Source organism: Papaver somniferum, chromosome 3 (genome assembly GCF_003573695.1).
Source record: "Papaver somniferum cultivar HN1 chromosome 3, ASM357369v1, whole genome shotgun sequence".
Taxonomy (NCBI): Eukaryota; Viridiplantae; Streptophyta; class Magnoliopsida; order Ranunculales; family Papaveraceae; genus Papaver; species Papaver somniferum.
This window is the reverse complement of record NC_039360.1, coordinates 42,054,795-42,074,024: the sequence shown is the minus strand read 5'-3', so window position 1 is coordinate 42,074,024 and position 19,230 is coordinate 42,054,795. Positions and strand designations below refer to the sequence as shown.

Below are 19,230 nucleotides of genomic sequence, written 5' to 3'. Positions count from 1 at the left end.
TAAAGCTCAACTATACAATATATCCTAGTCCGAAACTCTAATAGATAGACTAGAAATCAAGACTGTAGTTTTGATCAACTAAACTTGACAAACAAGCTTGAGATAACAATGCTTGCGAGTTCGACCGAGCAATGCTCTAACAATATGCATATAGGTTTGTTTTTCTTTTGGAGCATATAGAAAAAATTACAACAACTATTTTTGGAATATTTATGAAAAAAATAAGACTTTTTAGTCGAAAAAAAAATACTAAAATTCGTTAAAAAGAATAATAATTAAAAATCTTGAATTTGAGCTTTAATTTTATCATGAATAAGCTACAAAATTGAATTTGACCTTTGAATTTCTAGATTAGACAAAATTTGGGCTCACTAAGTGGATGCAACTTGTATAAATAAAAATTCTAAAATAGGCTTGGAGAATTACGATTTTTCTTCAATGGGCAAGGGGCAGTTCCACCCACTTACCCTGGGCTACCTCCGCCCCAGCCTAACATGGATGATAATGTGGGGCATATCAGGAATAATTTGATAATAAAAGTTACAAAGTTTAATTCGACTCATTTGCTCTAGAAATGGAGCGCTCTGGGACAATGGTTGGGGTTATTAAATCCAACAACAAATAAAACTTGCCCCTGGAGGTACATGTTATGCTGCAGCAAATCCCACAATCACACATTCAGAGAATGAAACCAAGCATCAAATGTAAGGAACGGATGTATAGGGTATTTGGATGTCAGAAGCAGATATTAGTCCCATAAATCAGAAACAATAAACTTTGCTTCACAAAAAGTATATCTTTTTCGGAAAATTCTATTTCCAACTAACTTCTCATTTTTTGACTTGATTAATTCGAAAAGTAAGTTAAGTTTTGAATTCCAAGGTGTATGCAACTGCAATCCCCTCCTAGGGACTGGAACCAATGCTTCGCTATCTAAGAAAATTTGGATGGATCATCCTCCTGATATTTTTGGTTAATTTGATTTTTATTGGTTATTTTCATTGTAACGAATGGGTAGAGCCCAAGAACCAAATTGGGCTTGTAACTCGTTAAAAATTGTAAATACTGATTGAAAAAAAAGCGATTCCTGCTAATTCATAAACTAAAAAGTTGAGTATTTCAATTTATCATTAGAACAGCAGATTACAATAAAAACCCCTACAACACCATGACTTACATTGTCTTGGATAGTTTTAACTACTTCTGTAAAGTCATCAGATCCACACTTTGCCATGTAAAAACAGCTGACGAACAACCAGGTATACAAGAAAGCAAGAACCAAAAGCAGACATGAGTAAAGAAAGATGGGTCGAAACTTGGAACTATTACTAATATACATCTGGAAGGAAGAATTTAACTGTAAACAAGATAACATCAAAGTTTTCTCTTAACTGTTAACATAAGTAAACCTATGACAACGGAGGCAAGAAGTGAAAGTGTCGACAAGTATCCAGACATGAATTCTTTTCACAGTCATAAAAAGAAGCATCAACATAAATCATTGAAGTGTGCATTTGTGCATTGTATTACCCGAGAAGAGGCTTCTGATAGGAATTTCCACAGAACTGGCTCACTTTCATGTCATAGAATTCGCCATAATCCACCTCATGTTTGTCCATCATAAACCCAAGAAGGAAAACCTCTTCATCATTTTAATGGACTAAAGATTGGGCACTGTCTCGATTTAAAGCGAAGAGATCAGGAAGAGCAGCGCTAGTAGAGAACCTTAACCACCCCATTTTCTCAGTGTATCCAAACAAAGGTGGCAAAAGGGACCCAATAACAATTGCTGCGAAACTTACAAGCATTACCTTAAAAGAAGCAAGAGCTAAAACCACGCAAATCAATATAGTTGGAGGAACACACATTAATATAGAACCAACCGTTCCAACAGGTATTTTATAAGGTCTTGCCACCGCAGGGTACTTTATCCTTAAGCGAATAAATGCTATAAACTCCAGTATCATCCCAAAACAGTAAAGAAAGTTTTCTGCAGCTACAATCTCTTGAAAGCTCATTGAGGACAACAAAAGCACTCCTGAAGCAGAGAACAAAATACCAACTGAAGGGGTACCATAACGTGATCTCTTCCCAAAGAACTCTGGAATAATTCCACGCTCTGCCATCCCGAGAAGTTGGAAAGAATCACTACTCATCTCGGTTACAAAACACCCCATGTTTGATAATGCTGCAGCAGCTTGTACCCAATATCTCAACCAGACCCCTCCTATGATTTTTGCAATGTCTGAAAAATATCCGTCAGTCCACGTATCACGTTCAACTGGTACAGCACCCGTACCAATAAGAAGAGGGAAGAAGTACGCACAGACAACCAAGATTAAGGCGTAAAACAAAGCCTTTGGAAGAGTCTTTTTGGGGTTATCAACTTCTCCCGCCAGAGTACTTATTGAATCCCAATAGTTCAAATTCCAAAAGAGAGTGTTCAAATATAAACCCCAACTGACGTTATGAATATCCACCACAAGCCAACTGGAAGGTTCCAATTTGGGGATCGAAATAAGTCCCATAACCACGAAAGGAATAATCGAGAAGACTCCTAAGAAGACAGCGAACCACCCAACAATAGTTAAACCTCTATAGTTCATGTAAGTAAAAGCTATTGTTAAAACCACAACTGCTAATACCCTTGGCCAGCCTCCACCTAAAGCAGGGATAGCTGATTTCAAATAATCTAGAAACAAGACAGGGTACAAAGCATTATCAATAACCCCACTAAGCCATTTCATCCAACCTTGCATAAAACCCCAATAAGGACCCAAAGCTGATGCAACCCACGTAACATAACCTCCATTTTCCGGAAACATGGTACCCATTTCTGCAGTGATCAATGCCTCCGGCACACTCCATATGAACGGAAAAACCAAGAAACCTAATAGCGCAAGGAGAGGACCAGCTGCTTTAACACTATCTTCAATACCAAATGGTCCTCCAGATACCTCATAGAAGATGAGAAAGATGAGGGGCACCATAGAAACTTTCTTGATATTATCCAACACTGGAACCCCTCCCATATCAACTCCAGTATATTGCACATTATCGAACTCCCCCATTTGAACTGCAACTTCTTTACCTCCTGTGTTCCTAAATTTCTACAGTAAAGAATTCAAAGCTTCATTCAACCTAATTCGTAAAACTAGTAAATTTCTAGGGATAACATACAAAAAACAGTCATGCAGCATCATTCAGTTGGGAAAAACTAGGATTAGAAGCAAGTGACATTTAATTAACCACGAGAACTGGGTTTCTCTGAGATTGAAGCAGCAGGTAGTAAAGAAAAAAAATCATTGAAAGTAAAACAGAATTAAAAACAAAAGTGATGGGTTTTATCTATGATGATTCATTCCCTTAAATTCTCAATTCCTAAACAAAAAAAGGGTGATTTCCAGATAATTATCCAAGCTGAATTCAAGATAATAGTATTGCATGAAAGATTTAGCTATGAAAACAAAGTAAAAGAAAGCTAGATTCTTTGTCAAACGGATAAAAGAAAGAAAGTATGAAATTAACTCACCAGGGAAGTTAGAAATCTAATTAGGCTGCTTGGAGTAGGGGAGATATCATGATCATTCACCTCAAAGGCTCAAATACTACTGAGATGAATTTACGCCTGAAAGTCTAGTCTCCCCCTTTCAGTAGTTGCTTGTTAGGTAATAATATATATCTCAGCGCTCGATACTCCGATTAAAGTTGAGATTTTTTCTCAGACGAAAAATTGAAAAAGTTATATACACCCAGACCCAGATTTTCTTTTTCGTATTCGGACAAATTTACGAATAGAAAATTGAGGATCTGAATCACATGGGAAGTTGATTTTTGTGATAGTTTAATCTAATGGCTAAGATCGATTAGTTAAGAGTTTTGAGATCAGAAGAAACAGCTCCCTTTCTTATTGTGTGTGCCCTACTAGTACCAGAGTGTCATGAAGTTTGATAATGACCTGTTAGTGTTACTGTTGTGAACCCTGAATTGGGTTGCTGCCTCATATTTTATTTTGGTTTCGTGTATATGACAATTTGATCGAAAAGCATTGTCAAATTTTTGTACGGACTACATCATTTTATTAATTGCAACGCAAAATTAGTTATGCACAAATTAAATTTTTGATATATTAAAATATTATGTATTTTTTGTGGTGATTTGCATAATGTATATATATTTAATTTTCTAAAATTATGCTTAAAATGATAAATATCTCCGATTTTTTCGTAAAGGATGCATAGTCATTATGCAAACCACCACAAAGGATGCATAACACATCATGCAACCATATTTTGATTTATGGATAGACTAATTTTCTGTTTCAGAAAAAGTGATACTTTCACATCCCGTTTCAAAAAAAATGATATTTTCACTTCGTTTCGGGAAAAATGATACTTTCGCTCGGTTCCAGGAAAAGTGATACTTTCACTCCGTTTCGAAAAAAATGATACTTTCGCTTCGTTTCAGAAAGATATCATTTTTTCCGAAACGGGACGAAAATATCACTTTTTCCGAAACGGGGAGAAAGTGTCACTTTTTCTGAAACGAGGCGAAAGTATCACTTTTCCTGAAACGGGATGAAAGTATCACCTTTTCTTAAACGGGACAAAAATAATCGCAGACAAACCCTATCTTCAGATTCTTCTTCGGTCGGTCATCCCACCATGGAAACTATCGTACTAGTTTATTTACTCAAAGATTGATAATGTGTCACTCGCAACAATGATTTGGTGAAGTATCTTCTCCAAAGTCACCGACGAAGAATCTTTATCACGAGTCTCTACTTCTTCTGTAGAGAAATATACCAAATAAGTTAACTGAGTGTAAACATCCTTAAATGTCAAAAGCGGAACCTACAACACCCTGGAATATCTTACCCATCTTTGCCGATTATCAATTTGCAAATTGATTACTCCTTCCGTTCTTTTTTAATAGGCCAGTTTCTATAAATAAAAGTTTCAAAAAAATAGGTCAGTTTCCTAATTGGGAAAATCAAATGTTACTTTAATTTTTTGGGACCACTTTTCTCTTAACTTCTTTTGATGACAAGTGTCGTGTGGACCACTTCACTTTACTTCTTTTGCTAACAAGTGTCACGGGGACCATTTCACTTCACTTCTTTTATTGACAAGTGTTATGAGGATCACTTTCAATGATTAGTTCTCTTAATTTTCTTAAATTTCGCTAAAAGCAAAACCAGCCTATTAAAAAAAACGGAGGGAGTAAATGGCAAAACTTTGTTACTGAATTGTTTACGGTTGTAATTGATTCGCACGTAGTAGCTTCCCAAAATTGTTTTGTGGCTTGTAAAGACTTCCGATATCCTTTAACAACAAAATTTTGTTATCTTCGGCCTTATTTATGTTTGGAAGCAATCTCTTGTATATCAATTTTGCAAACAATCTCTTCGTTAGATAACTCTTGGATCGTAATTTTGACCACTTTCTCTGAACAATCATTATTGTTTTATTTTATTTTTATTTTATTTTAATAGTCAAAACCCTTTAGAAAGTGTAGGAGTGTGTTTCGACAGTTGGCAAGAGCTAGATAGGAGACTAATCCAAATCATCCAATTAGAGTTAATTTTGGTCCAATTTTCCAAATTGTGTGCAAATTGTTATTCTAGGTTGAAAAGACAAAAAACAAGCCACAAGGCTGGAGCTAAAATGAGAAATATCTTTAAAAAGAACATACGTGCGTTGATTGCCTTTAAAAGAACCTGCTGAAAATTGATCCACCAACTTACTTGCATCACTTTCCCTAACGACATGGGTGAGCTGCAACTCCACTGCCTTCTCTAGTACAACCCAGATTCCTCTTGTTTCATCTTCTTCTGGAGAGTATACATCGAAAGCGATAGCAAAAAGGAAACTTTAGTTGTTGAGTCTCTCATTACATAGCGTGTACTATTAACCAAGGTTACCAAATATAAAGTTTCATCGGTGTTACATCTAATCCATCCGGTAAGGGAGGAGGTGTGGAATCCCTTTCACAGAATAATGACAATCAAAGGGTTCTAAGAATAAAGTTGGGTGTTGTACTGACTATTGTGGATCTGGACATAGTAGCACATGGAGTTTCTTTTTATCTCTAACAACTGAATATGCATTCTGATCTGAAGAACTGTTTTAGCAAGCAAAGCATTTTTAACTGATTTCCATAGAAACAACTGAATATGGTAGTGGAATCTAACTTTACATTTGCACTTCCAAAGAATTTTCAATTTGTGGAAGGTATGAGACCTCTAAGTGCAAAGCAGGCACATTTAGAACTAAATTGGTCGTTCTTTAAAAGCTCTCAATCCCTTCTATCAAGAGTGCACAACTGGCTTAAGGTATTGGTGACAATCTTATCTATAAAATCATCATCAAAGTGGGTATTTGAACGAAACAAGTTCCATGATCTGGTATCCTGATCAATGAAGTAACAAATTTTCAATTAGGGTCGAGGGACCAACGTGTTGTGAAAACGTGGGAGTACCAAAATACACCACCAACTTTTTCGTAGGGAACTTGTATGGACTAAACTTAATTACAATTCTGAGAGTTACAACTTAATGAATCTCAATTAGGAATTATAAGAAGAGCTTATATCTCTTCACAATCAAAATGCAAATAAAGACAAGTCCGTGAACTCGATTATTCCATGAGAATACTGGGACGATTCCAAATATCAATGTCCAAGATCAATCAGGTCGTATCCAACAACCAAGGATGGATATATCTACTTTGATTGATTTACATACAACCTGTGATATTTTAATTAAAAAGATAAATAATATACAGAAAAATAAATAACACAGATACCAGAAATTTTGTTAACAAGGAAACCGCAAATGCAGAAAAACCCTGAGACCTTGTCCACATTTGAACACCAAACTGTATTAAGCCGCTACAAACACTAGCTTACTATCAATACTTCAGAATGGAATGTAGTTGAGACCGAATATACCGTCACAACGATTCAGTTACAGTCGTGCTTCTTACACCGCTTGAATCCCAGCAGGAATCCGCGCAATTGATTCCCTTAGATGACGTTGTTTATAGCCTAAGAGTTTCTTCAACTCAATTGTAGACTTTAAACTAATATTCCTTCCAAAGATAAGCCTATATGTGATTTCCATTCTGATCAAAAATCAAGGTGAGATGGGAAATCGATTGCAATAGACAAAGTCTAGCAAACCTCAAAATCTGGTCTTATGACTCCCGAAGAGCATCCTAGATTAATATTCACCTTACAAGTAGATACTTGTGGAATCGTAGAGTCTGAGACGAAGAAACTTTGTGATTTATACCTATCTTGCTTGTTGGAGCAAGCTCAAAATTCAAAGCAAGATCAGGATACACGAAATATCAAGATAAAGATAGTTGGACCTGGCTTCATGATAGGTGAAGTCTTTTTAGTCACTAAACCTAAAAAGGTTTAAAGGAGGGGACGATTATAGTTTACAACAAGGAAACACAAGATTAGTATCAGGGATTCAAAGATCCCAGTTGCTTGAGGTTCTCCTTATATAGACTTTCAAGGTCAAGGTTCCTTTGGATTTAAGCTAAGGAAGCTTTGGAATCAAGCAATCAATAATCACCGTTAGATGAAAGACTTTACTTGATATTAACATGATAAAATATACATTCTGGTTAGGATGAACGGAACCCGAACCGTGTACAATTACTTGTTCATGAAAGGTTGGCCGAAACTAGCCAGTCGAACGATAATCTTAACCATTTTCATATAACACTTTAAGACTTTTATCTTGAGTCACACGCATGTAATAAAAAATGTCTAGATAATGTTTTTAAAAGAGTTGTTCAAATGCCGATTATCTCATATAAATAATTTTGATTCATCTGAATATATTCGACAAGGTAAGTACGTGTATTGTATTCATGTTCGTGACTATTTTTGTCATGGTACGTGTACCGGGTTTATATACCCTTAAGACAAAACGGGTTCAGGAATCCAAGATCTGATTGATTAGTTGCGTGAGATCGGCATTCTCTATATTTCTCTTTGAGAATTATATTGATTGAGTGTGAATCTATACTTGACTATTACGGTAGTTAAAATTAGATTGATCTAACCAGACAAAGGAGTTTATTAGATTAAACGGAAGATCACTTGTCAACGGCTCATCCATATCTTGTAGAAAGATTGATTAGAGTGGTTACCAAACAAATTCTTCCTTTGCTGCTTGGAATACGATCCAAAGGACTTGCTATTCACGTGCATGACTTTAGAAGTCGAAGGCGCATGGATACTGAGGGAACTAAGTAGCTATGGGTAGTCTGCTTGGTTTCAACTATACGAAGTTGGTATTAGATTTTATATATCGGCTTAATTTCGAGACTATTCAAAACTGGACTAGGTCCCTGGAGGTTTCTGCATTTGCAGTTTCCTCGTTAACAAAATCTTGCTGTGTCATTTACTTTTTTATTCCGCAATTACAATTGTTTTTATTATATTTAAAGGTAAATTACACATATATGTTAACTCCGCAATACTTTATAGTAATCCTATAGAGTTTGGATATTACCAAACCTATTATCAAGCAACATACGTTGTTGTTATATTGTCTCGATCTTGTATCTGATAGGTGTCTAAAACACCTTGATATTTATCTATTGTTTATACTTTCTTTGCTAAGTTTTCTTGTAAATTATGTATTTTATGTTTAATTTTGAGTTTTAGGTACTTTTGAGCAAAAGAAGAAGAAACGTCGCTTAAAAGGGCTAAAGTGTCATTTCATGTGCAACTGCTATTGGAGGCGAATTATTTCTCATTATTTGCTTTTATTTCTTCATCTTTTTCTGAAAAGCATGTCGGTTTTAGTGATGCAAGTTATGTCTGAAATGCATGGCATCTTTAGTGATGAACAAATATTGAAGAGAAGAAGTGAATCTGAGAGATAAGAGATGGCCGCTCGAGAAACTATTAAAAGCACCTAGAAAAGTATTGGAGGCACCACAGAAATGCGTTGAAGGCATCCGGAGGAGTTTTTGCTATTCACAGCCCGAAATTACTCCTTATAACCCATAAATTGCTATTCGCACCCCCAAGATTGCTAAATACACCCCAAATACTAAAGGCACTCCCGGACTGGACAAGGGGCACCTTTCTTCAACCTTTTGAATCTGAAATTTGGCGGGAAGAAAAGTGCAGTTACTGGCAGATTTGGAATTCGAGATTTGAGGTTGTTTTAATGAGACTCAATCATAGATTTTGTTTGGGTTGGTCCTGTTAAGACTAAACAGGGTTATTAGGTCCAACATAATCAATTAAATAGGGCCAGTTCATCAAGTTTGGCTAAAACAAAGGAAACATATCACGGAACTTTGCTATGTTGGTTTTGGAAGAGAGTCACTCGGGTTCTTTCATGGATTCGGATTTCTTTGGGTCTGTTACGATAAGTCAGAGTTGTCAAAGGATTTGTTTGCGAAAAAAGGAGTTTGTGATGAATTTTCGATAAATAGGGGAGGATAAATACGTGGGTCTGTTTCGGTTTATTCTTGGAAGTTACGTGAGATATTATTGACGGATTTCATCTTATCAAATCAAGGAAATGTTTGAGATAAACTAGGAAAGTGTTAAGCAATTAAGAAGATGCATATCGAGCTTGGCAGGGAAGGAAAGAGAATTTTGGAGTTTGGTATATACGTGAGGAATATGGGAAGATTTTTCCCTGAGATTCGATTCTATTGATTTCTTAACATATTTAGAGAAGCAATGACTGTTCAGGGACGCAACAAAAAGATATTTAGAAGATATTTTCGTAACTTGGCAGCGAAGAACAAAGGCGGTGATTTCCGGTGAAAGAGGGATGATTTTCTCGGTGCTATGTGTATATAAGGTTGTTTGAGTTCGAGACAGAGATAGGGAGAGCCTTGGGGAAAGAATAGAGGCTCAGAATCGAAGAATTGAGGGTTGCAGGATTGTTCTGCTGCTGCTGCAAGAAGAACACGAAGAACATAGCCTGGCAGAGACAGTCGCAGAAACTATCGTATTACTATCGCAGGCTGCATATATGGTTTCATCACTCAGTTGCGAAAACCTTTCAGCCACTGAAGTGGCTGAGCATTTTTGCTTGCTGTATACCTTTAGCGACGAAAAATCGTTGTAAGCAGAATTTCATTATTTTTAATACAATGATTAATCAAGTTTTCTACATTTCTCGATTCATGAGTAGCTAAATATTTTTTCACGGTTTTGGAAGAAGCTATTTTGATGCGTAATATTTAATAATTAATTTGTTTGGAATATTTACTCCATAATTGTGCTTTTAATTGTCTAGAAATTTTCTCTTCTTTATATGCTTCGTAAAAATTGTTTTGGGTAGTTTGAGCAACCGATCTTTTATAAGCGAAGGAAAATTAGGCCTTAGAATAGTGACAAGAGTCATAAAAAGAGCTTGTAACGTTTTATTTTCCAAAGCATGAGATTGGGTTCGAAAATGTTTTGAGTAAATAGGAGCATTTTGTCAAAAAAATTGTTATTGAGTTTACAAATATTGGAAGTAGTGGAATCCAAAACCCTAGAATCTTCTCTCCTTGATAAAAAAAATCAAAAGTAATTAGTTTGTCTTAGTATTTTCTTTAGTTAATCTTAAACCAAATCTTCAAAAGAGTCCGAGAATCGAACCTCTACTTACCACTTGTAAAACTACATCAGTATGCATAGTCAATCACACAAGTTATCTTGTTGTTGTACTATATCGATACCGTATCCATATATAATCACACGAAGTGTGAACCGAATTGTAGAATTGTCTCGACTTTGTCCATAGATGATCACATTCGGTAAAGGGTTTATAGATTGATAAATAAAAGATTGTGGTGTACTTGGGTACCCTCGTCTTTTCAACGGTGATATGTATCACTCTCCCTTAGTCAATACTTCCATCTTTTGCACAATAGGTAAAACCTATAGAATGTGAAAATGCGGGGGTATAACAACCACACCCAACGATTCGTTTAGAAATCTGAGAGGACTTACTCCAATACACTTTCTAGAGAATCAACTAGACAGTCAGACTCAATCTAGAGAAAAGTATATCAAAGAGTTTATATCTCTATCTATCTATTCAATCTGCAATCAGCAAATATAAATCTGCGAGCCCGATTGAATATTAGAGAAGTAACTTGAACATTACCAAAGACCAATGTTCAAGGATCAATCAATTCAATCAACAACCAAAGGTTGGATTTCACAATTGATCGATTCAACACACAACCTGTGATATTTCAATTATATAACAAAATATAATGCGAAAAAGAAATAACACAGACACCAGAATTTTGTTAACGAGGAAAACCGCAAATGTAGAAAAACCCCGGGACCTAGTCCAGTTTGAACACCACATTGTATTAAGCCGCTACAGACACTAGCCTACTACCAAATAACTTCAGACCGGGCTTAGTTGAACCCTAATCAATATCACACTGATTCAAGGTACAGTTGCGCTCCTTACGTCTTTGATCCCTGCAGGATACTACGCACTTGATTCCCTTAGCTGATCTCACCCACAACTAAGAGTTGCTACGACTCAAAGTCTTCGACTTTGAGTCGAGGTGAACAAGAACCAATTGTAAAACCGGACTTATATTCCCGAAGAACAGCCCAGTACCAATCACCTCACAATAATCTAAATCGTATGATGGTGAAACTAGATATTGTGGAATCACAAACGATGAGAAGAAAGGTGTTTGTGATTACTTTTTATCTTGCCTATCGAAGATTAAATCTCGATCAAATCTTAGAGAAGATAGTACTCAAACGATAGAATCGGGCAAGATCAGAACACACAACTACAAAGAAAATAGTTGGGTTTGGATTCACAATCCCAATGAAGTCTTTCAAGTCGTTAACCTACAAGGTATCGATAAGAACCTAAGGTTAAAAGAGAATCGACTCTAGTTGATGCAACTAGTAACATACAGGAGGTGTGGGGGTTCGATTTCCCAGTTGCTAGAGTTCTCCCTTATATAGTTTTCAAATCAGGGTTTGCAATCCAAGTTACCTTGGTAACAAAGCATTCAATAATCACTGTTAGATGAAAAACATGATTCAACCAAGCTAATATCTTTCAACCGTTAGATCGAACTTATCTTGTTACACACAAATGAAATGTACCCTCATTTAGGTTTATATAACCGTACCCAAACGTATACACCATGTTGACTAAATAATAGTTAACCGAGGTTAGACATATGATCACTCTCATATCAACCTTATTCATCTTAAACATAACTAGTTCAAATGACTCAAATGAAACTAGTTAAAGAGCCGTTCAATTGCTATATTCTTAAAAAAGTATACAAGAACACAATTGATGCAAAATAGGTTTGATTCACTCGAATTAATTCATGAACATTATAGCCACAATTTGCAAAGATTGCATTCCTTATTATATAAATGTTTAAGTTCATGTACACAACCGATTTTAGAAAGTAACTCACTCAAGTACGAAAACGGGTATGCATACTTAAGTAGCCAGACCGAGTTTGGTTACGCCAACACGCGTATGGGTGCGCATACCAATTCACACTTCCGAACTCCAGCAGAAATTCACGGACGCGAGACTTCCGCCAGTATGCATACGGGTACGCATACTTTCCCGGACATCCAACAACCGCCAGTATGCGTACGAGTACGCATACTTCAGGTTCCCGGTTTTGGACTTACACACAAATGTGAGAACACACTATGTTTATATCCAAACATGGTTACTTGGTTCTAAACTCTTTATTTCAATCATTGAAACTTTCTTAGAGGATAACAATAGCCGTTTTCACACAATATTAACATCAAAGTAATTTTCAAGATTTTAAATAATCATTACGAAACATTCCAAGTCTCCACCAAATGATTGTATCACACAAACCATGTAAGATGTTTACTCGGAAATTTTCACATGATCATATTATGACTTTCGTCAAGAATATAAGATGAACATGGTCGAAGCGAAAGCTTGCTAATATATATTTCGAGAAATATGTAAGCGAGTTAAACTCAGCTCGAAATCTCAAATGTGTATAATAGAAAACTATATCGTAATACGACTTATGTCTCAATATAGGAGATAGAGTAGAAATAGACTTTCCAAGTGATAGATGAGTTTCAGTCTCCACATAAATTTTGTTGATGAAGTTCCACAAGCTCCCTTAGTAGTTCTTCGTCTTCCAATGATGAATGCCGTGAAGTCTAATGCTCAACTACAGAATCTATGTCCTAGTCCGAGACAACTATAAATAGGCTATAAATCAAGAGTAATAGTTTTGAACACTAACATTAACAAACATGCTTGAGATAGCAACGCATGCGAGTTCGACCGAGCAGTGCTCTAACAATCTCCCTCTTTGTCAATTTTAGTGACAAAACTATCAATACATATGGATTACAAAATAAATAAAAACTTTGTAGCTTCTCACCCAAATGCTTGATCTCCTTGGCATCTTAAACAAGACTCGAAATCTTCGTCACTTCCAAGTACTCCATGATTCTAAACATGTTCAACTCATCATCATAGTTTTTGAAGATCCGTAGCGATAAAAATGCTCTCAATCATTGTTATACAGTGTCATAGTATTATGACACAACATCAAAGTTCAACTATATCACAACTTTGACAACAATATTATGGTGATATGTATCACTCCCCCTTAGTCAATACCTCATATCGACATGAAAACCACTCCCTCTTACATAATGATCCGTAAACCATATGTATTTGTAGTATGAAACTACACACTAATTCACCCCCTTTTTGTCAATATAAATTGGCAAAGGTACGAAAACTAATGGGATCCTCATGAAATTTTCATAGAGATACTTCATGACCGAAAGAGAATAACATACCAACTTATTTAGATGCAATCATAAATCCTAAGCTAAATGCATTCACCAAGGAGTTTATAAAGATACAAGATAACCCCTATAATATTACACAACCGCACTCCCCACAAAGATTTGGAAATAAAGCACAAGTTCAAAAAGAACTCTCCCCCATAAAATGTCATTCCCAAAAGAACAACAAAGGCGACCTTGCTTTTACAAAAAAACAAAGATTTTTTAAGGAACACTAAGATACTTAAAAAAAAATATATACCAGAAACAAATGCAGGAATAAATCAACACTACTCTAGGAATATCAAACTCAATTTCCCAAAAGATCGAGATAAGCATAGGGGCTAGAGTTATGAAAGTCTAATGAACCAGAACAACACCAATAGACTTTCGTAAGTGTTGAAATGTAGTAATATCTAATGGTTTGGTGAGAATATCAGCCAATTGTTGTTCGGAAGGCACAAATTCCGTAGTAATGATACCACTTTCATAAAGATCTCGAATAAAATGATACCTTATGTCAATGTGCTTAGTTCTTGAGTGCTCAATAAGATTCTCAGTTATACGAATCGCACTTGAGTTATCACAGAAGATCTTCATTATTCCAGAGTCAATTCCATAATAATCAAGCATTTGTTTCATCCATAGAAGTCTAGTACAACATGAACCTGCTTCACATGTTGAGAGAGATTGTGAATTTTGTTTCTTGGTATGCCAAGCTACAAGATTCAATCCTACATAGTAGAACCCCCCCTGATGTACTCTTTCTGTCTTCCACACACCCTGCCCAATCAGCATCTGAATAGGCAGCAAGGTCAGTGTTAGTATCAAAAGTATAAGAAATACCATACCCAGCTGTGTGATTAATGTAACGTATGATCCTCTTTGCGGATGCAAGATGAGATTCCTTTGGATTTCCCTGAAACCTAGAACAACAACCAACACTAAAAGAAATATCAAGTCTCGTGGCAGTGAGATAAAAAATACTTCCAATGATAGATCGATAAAGTTTTTGATCCACATTTACACCTTTCTCATCTCTATGTAGTTAACCCGTGGTAGGCATATGAGTAAGTTTTGGAGTTGAATTATCAAGACCGAATATTGAGACAAGATCTTTTGCATATTTTTCTTGAGATAACTAATTATCATAAGAGTGTAGTCACCAATGGATTTAGAGAGGAAAACGTATTAGTTGTCAGGTTAGCTGCATCGATCTCCTTCATTTACAGCAAACCTAACAACTAATACGTATCCACTCTGAAAAATCTATGGTGGTAAGTTGCACCTGTAGGAAGGAGTCATGTAAAACATATATTTGAAGAGATTATAACATGTAAGTAAACAAACCTGAGATAGAAAAGGAAACCTGCACCTTCGCATCAAAACTGTCTCATATAACGGCTATGCGATCACATCTCTAGGTACCTCAAAACTACCACATCTATTTTCTTGGTGTACACTGGTCCTGCAAGCTACGTATGTGGTGGAAAAAATACATTACAAGATATGCACTTGTTACCTATGAATTTCTGCCACACTTGCACAGTATCAGGTCGCATCAATAAATCCTTGCAAAACAAAGGGAAGGGTAGTAAGAATCAACCAATTTTCATCAAGGGAAAGAGACCATAATAATGATAAGTAATGCAAGAAACTGTAATGTGTTAAGAGTTTACTCACCAACTAGAATTAAAGATGTTACTTGTCAGGTTTGCAGCATCAATCTCAATAAGGTGAGCTTGATTTGTGCCAACATAAATAACACACCTACACAGAGTTTACGGAAAATTAAAATATACAACAATATGTTTTCTCTACGAAAACTCTCTGTGGTGTGTTGTTTGTTCTGGCATAAAAATGAATATATTGTTCTTTCGTTCTTGTATACCTATCCTACAAGACCTGTTCAAGAGCTCGGAATAAAATCATTTGAAGCAAATTCATTTATTCCAGCTCTTGAATAGCCTTGCAGGAACATACAACAGTCTCTTATCTTGTTCTTCACTTCAGATGGTACTGCGACACTAACACATCTCCAACTTCAAGTCTCGCGGTCAATGAATCCTCAGAAAACAAAAAGAGAATGGTAGTAAGTGAGTATTTCAGTCAGGATAAAATAATGACAAGGGAAACTAATTATCATAAGATTTTAGTCACCAATGGAATTAGAGAGGAAAATGTATTAGTTGTCAGGTTAGATGCATCGATCTCCTTTATTTACAGCAAACCTAACGACTAATACGTATCCACTCTGAAAAATCTATGGTGGTAAGTTGAACATGTTGGCAGGAGTCATGTAAAACATATATTTGAAGAGATCATAATAGGTAACTAAACAAACCTGAGATAAAAAAGGACACCTGCACCTTCGAAGGATACAACTCATATCGATGTAGGTCTATACTAATCCTGCAAGGATCTCTAAGGGCTGGAATAAATTCATTTTGACAAAGTTGATTTTGTCTAATGATGAATTTATTCAAACGCTTAAACATATTTACAGGACCAATACTGTCCGTATAGGAATCATAACAACAAACCGTAACAACAAACCGAATATAGAACAAAAGGGAAATAGATTACAACCAAACAACCATAAATCTAGAGCAGCAATCTGATGAATGAGATTACAGTTGAATAAACCTTATTTGGGTTGTAATCTATTGAAAGAGATTACAACATCCCAGAGAAAAAAGAATGTAAAGCAGTAAACATCGGCATATAAAGAATATAGATTAGAACAAACTATTGAAAGATAATGTAAACCACTAAAAATCTTTAAATCTTAAGCAGTAAAGCATTAATCTATTGAAAGACATTAAACATGGATGCTCAGTAGTAAACAATATGGATGTTAAGTAGTAAACAACAACAAAAAAAATAATCGAAAATATATATCTTGTTAAAATATATTGAAATTACAACCATGAAAAACCTAATTTTAAAGGGAAAAGTACAAATCTAAAACATAACAGTGATCTTCATACAAATCTATTAAAAAAAATTGAAACCTTAAAGGAGAAAAATAATTTTTTTTGATAAATCTATTCATATTTAAAAGGCACAAAGAAAACACCTTGAGATTGAATGAGATACAGTGAAAAATGCGAGAAAAGAGGTATCAGAGTTCTTCGTGTCACTCTTTAGAGTTGAATGAAGATGGGAAAAAGGTCAGAGTTCTTCGTCTCACCCTTTTAATAAAAATAGAGGAGAGTTGAAATTATTGAGTCCGAGGAGGGAAATGAAATTTGAGAGGGAAATCAGATAGGGTATCAAATTTGTGAGGGAATGAATATCAAAAAGAGTTATTAGATTGGGAAAGTGAGAGGGAAATGAAATTTATGAGCCAAAAGTTTCAGACAAGAGAGAAGAGTACAATAATTGAGGTGAGATTTACTTTTTCTCTCAAAATATCTAGGTCCAAGGCGTCCCGTTCGAGATAAAGTTGGTCAAATTTGTGGTCAAGTTGGTCAAATTTGTAGTCAAGATGGTCAAATTTATGGTCAACCACATAATAGAAAACAAAACGAGGCATACTCAGGTTGCAAGTTTACCATATACAGACCCGATGTTCTTGTCTCGGCGAGGTTTGAGGTGTCAAATATATCAGATTGGATGAAACTGTAACCTATAACTGAACTGAAGTTGCAAGATTACCATATACAGACCCGATGTTCTCTTCCAGGCGAGGTTAGAGGTGTCAAATATATCGGATTGGATGAAAATGCAACCTATTACTGAACTCAGATTGCAAGATTACCATATACAGACCCGATGTTCTCGTCCCGGCGAGGTTTGAGGTGTCAAATACATCAGATTAGTTGAAACTGCAACCAATTACTGAACTCAGATTGAAAGATTACCATATACAGACCCGATGTTCTCGTCCCAAAGAGGTTAGAGGTGTCAAATATATTAGATTGGATGAAACAACAATCTATTACTGAACTCAGGTTGCAAGATTACCATATAAAGACACGATGTTCTCATCCCGGCGAGGTTAGAGGTGTCAAATATATCAGATTGGATGAAACTGCAACCTATTACTGAACTCAGGTTGCAAGATTACCATATACAGATCCGATGTTCTCGTCCCAGCGAGGTTAGAGGTGTCAAATATATCAGATTGGATGAAACTGCAACCTATTACTGAACTCAGGTTGAAAGATTACCATATACAGACCCGATGTTCTCGTACATGCGAGGTTTAAGGTGTCAAATATATCATATTGGATGAAATTACAACCTATTACCGAACTCAGGTTGCAAGATTACCATATACAGACCCGATGTTCTCGTCCTGACGAGTTTAGAGGTGTCAAATAAATCAGATTGGATGAAACTGCAACCTATTACTGAACTCAGGTTGCAACATTACCATATACAGACCCGATGTTCTCGTCACGGCGAGGTTTGAGGTGTCAAATATATTAAATTGGATGAAATTGCAACCTATTACTGAACTCAGGTTGCAAGGTTACCATATACAGACCCGATGCTCTCGTCCCGGCGATGTTAGAGGTGTCAAATATATCAGATTGGATGAAACTGTAACCTATTACTGAACTCAGGTTGCAAGATTACCATATACAGATCCGATGTTCTCGTCCCGGCGAGGTTAGAGGTGTAAAATATATCAGATTGGATAAAACTACAACCTATTATTAAACTCAGGTTGCAAGATTACCTTATACATACCCAATGTTCTCATTCCGGCGAGGTTAGAGGTGTCAAATATAGCAGATTGGATGAAACTGCAACCTATTACTGAACTGAGGTTGAAAGATTACCATATACAGACACGATGTTCTCGTCCAGTCGAGGTTTGAGGTGTCAAATATATCAGATTGGAATAAACTGCTACCTATTACTAAACTCAGGTTGCAAGATTACCATATAAAGACCCGATGTTCTCGTCCAGGCGAGGTTAGAGGTGTCAAATATATCAGATTGGATGAAACTGCAACCTTTTACTGAACTCAGGTTGCAAGATTAGCATATACAGACCCGATGTTCTCGTCCAGGCGAGGTTAGAGATGTCAAATATATCAGATTGGATGAAACTCTAACCTATTACTGAACTCAGGTTGCTAGATTACCATATACATACCCGATGCTCTCGTCCCGCCGAGGTTAGAGGTGTCAAATATATCAGATTGGATGAAACTACAACCTATTACTGAACTCAGGTTGCAAGATTACCATATACAGATCCGATGTTCTCGTCCCGACGAGGTTAAAGGTGTAACATATATCAGATTGGATGAAACTGCAACCTATTATTGAACTCAGGTTGCAAGATTACCATATACATACCCGATGTTCTTATCCCGACGAGGTTTGAGGTGTCAAATATATCGGATTGGATGAAACTGCAACCTATTACTA

At 36.0% G+C, this 19,230-nt stretch overlaps 1 protein-coding gene across 1 annotated transcript; it reads right to left on the bottom strand.

The window, feature by feature from the left end:
* Nucleotides 1–1,094: 1,094 nt before the first annotated feature.
* On the bottom strand, nucleotides 1,095–3,814 carry LOC113355978 (probable polyamine transporter At1g31830). Its single transcript, XM_026598969.1, has 2 exons — nucleotides 3,533–3,814; nucleotides 1,095–3,110 (listed from the first exon to the last, which is right to left on the bottom strand). The coding sequence occupies exon 2, from the start codon at nucleotides 3,069–3,071 to the stop codon at nucleotides 1,653–1,655; it is 1,419 nt and encodes a 472-aa protein (XP_026454754.1). The 5' UTR covers nucleotides 3,072–3,110; nucleotides 3,533–3,814; the 3' UTR covers nucleotides 1,095–1,652.
* Nucleotides 3,815–19,230: the final 15,416 nt, after the last annotated feature.

Bases quoted from the DNA above. Each gene is read 5' to 3' on its own strand.
- LOC113355978 (XM_026598969.1), bottom strand. From the start codon at position 3,071: ATGGGGGAGTTCGATAATGTGCAATATACTGGAGTTGATATGGGAGGG.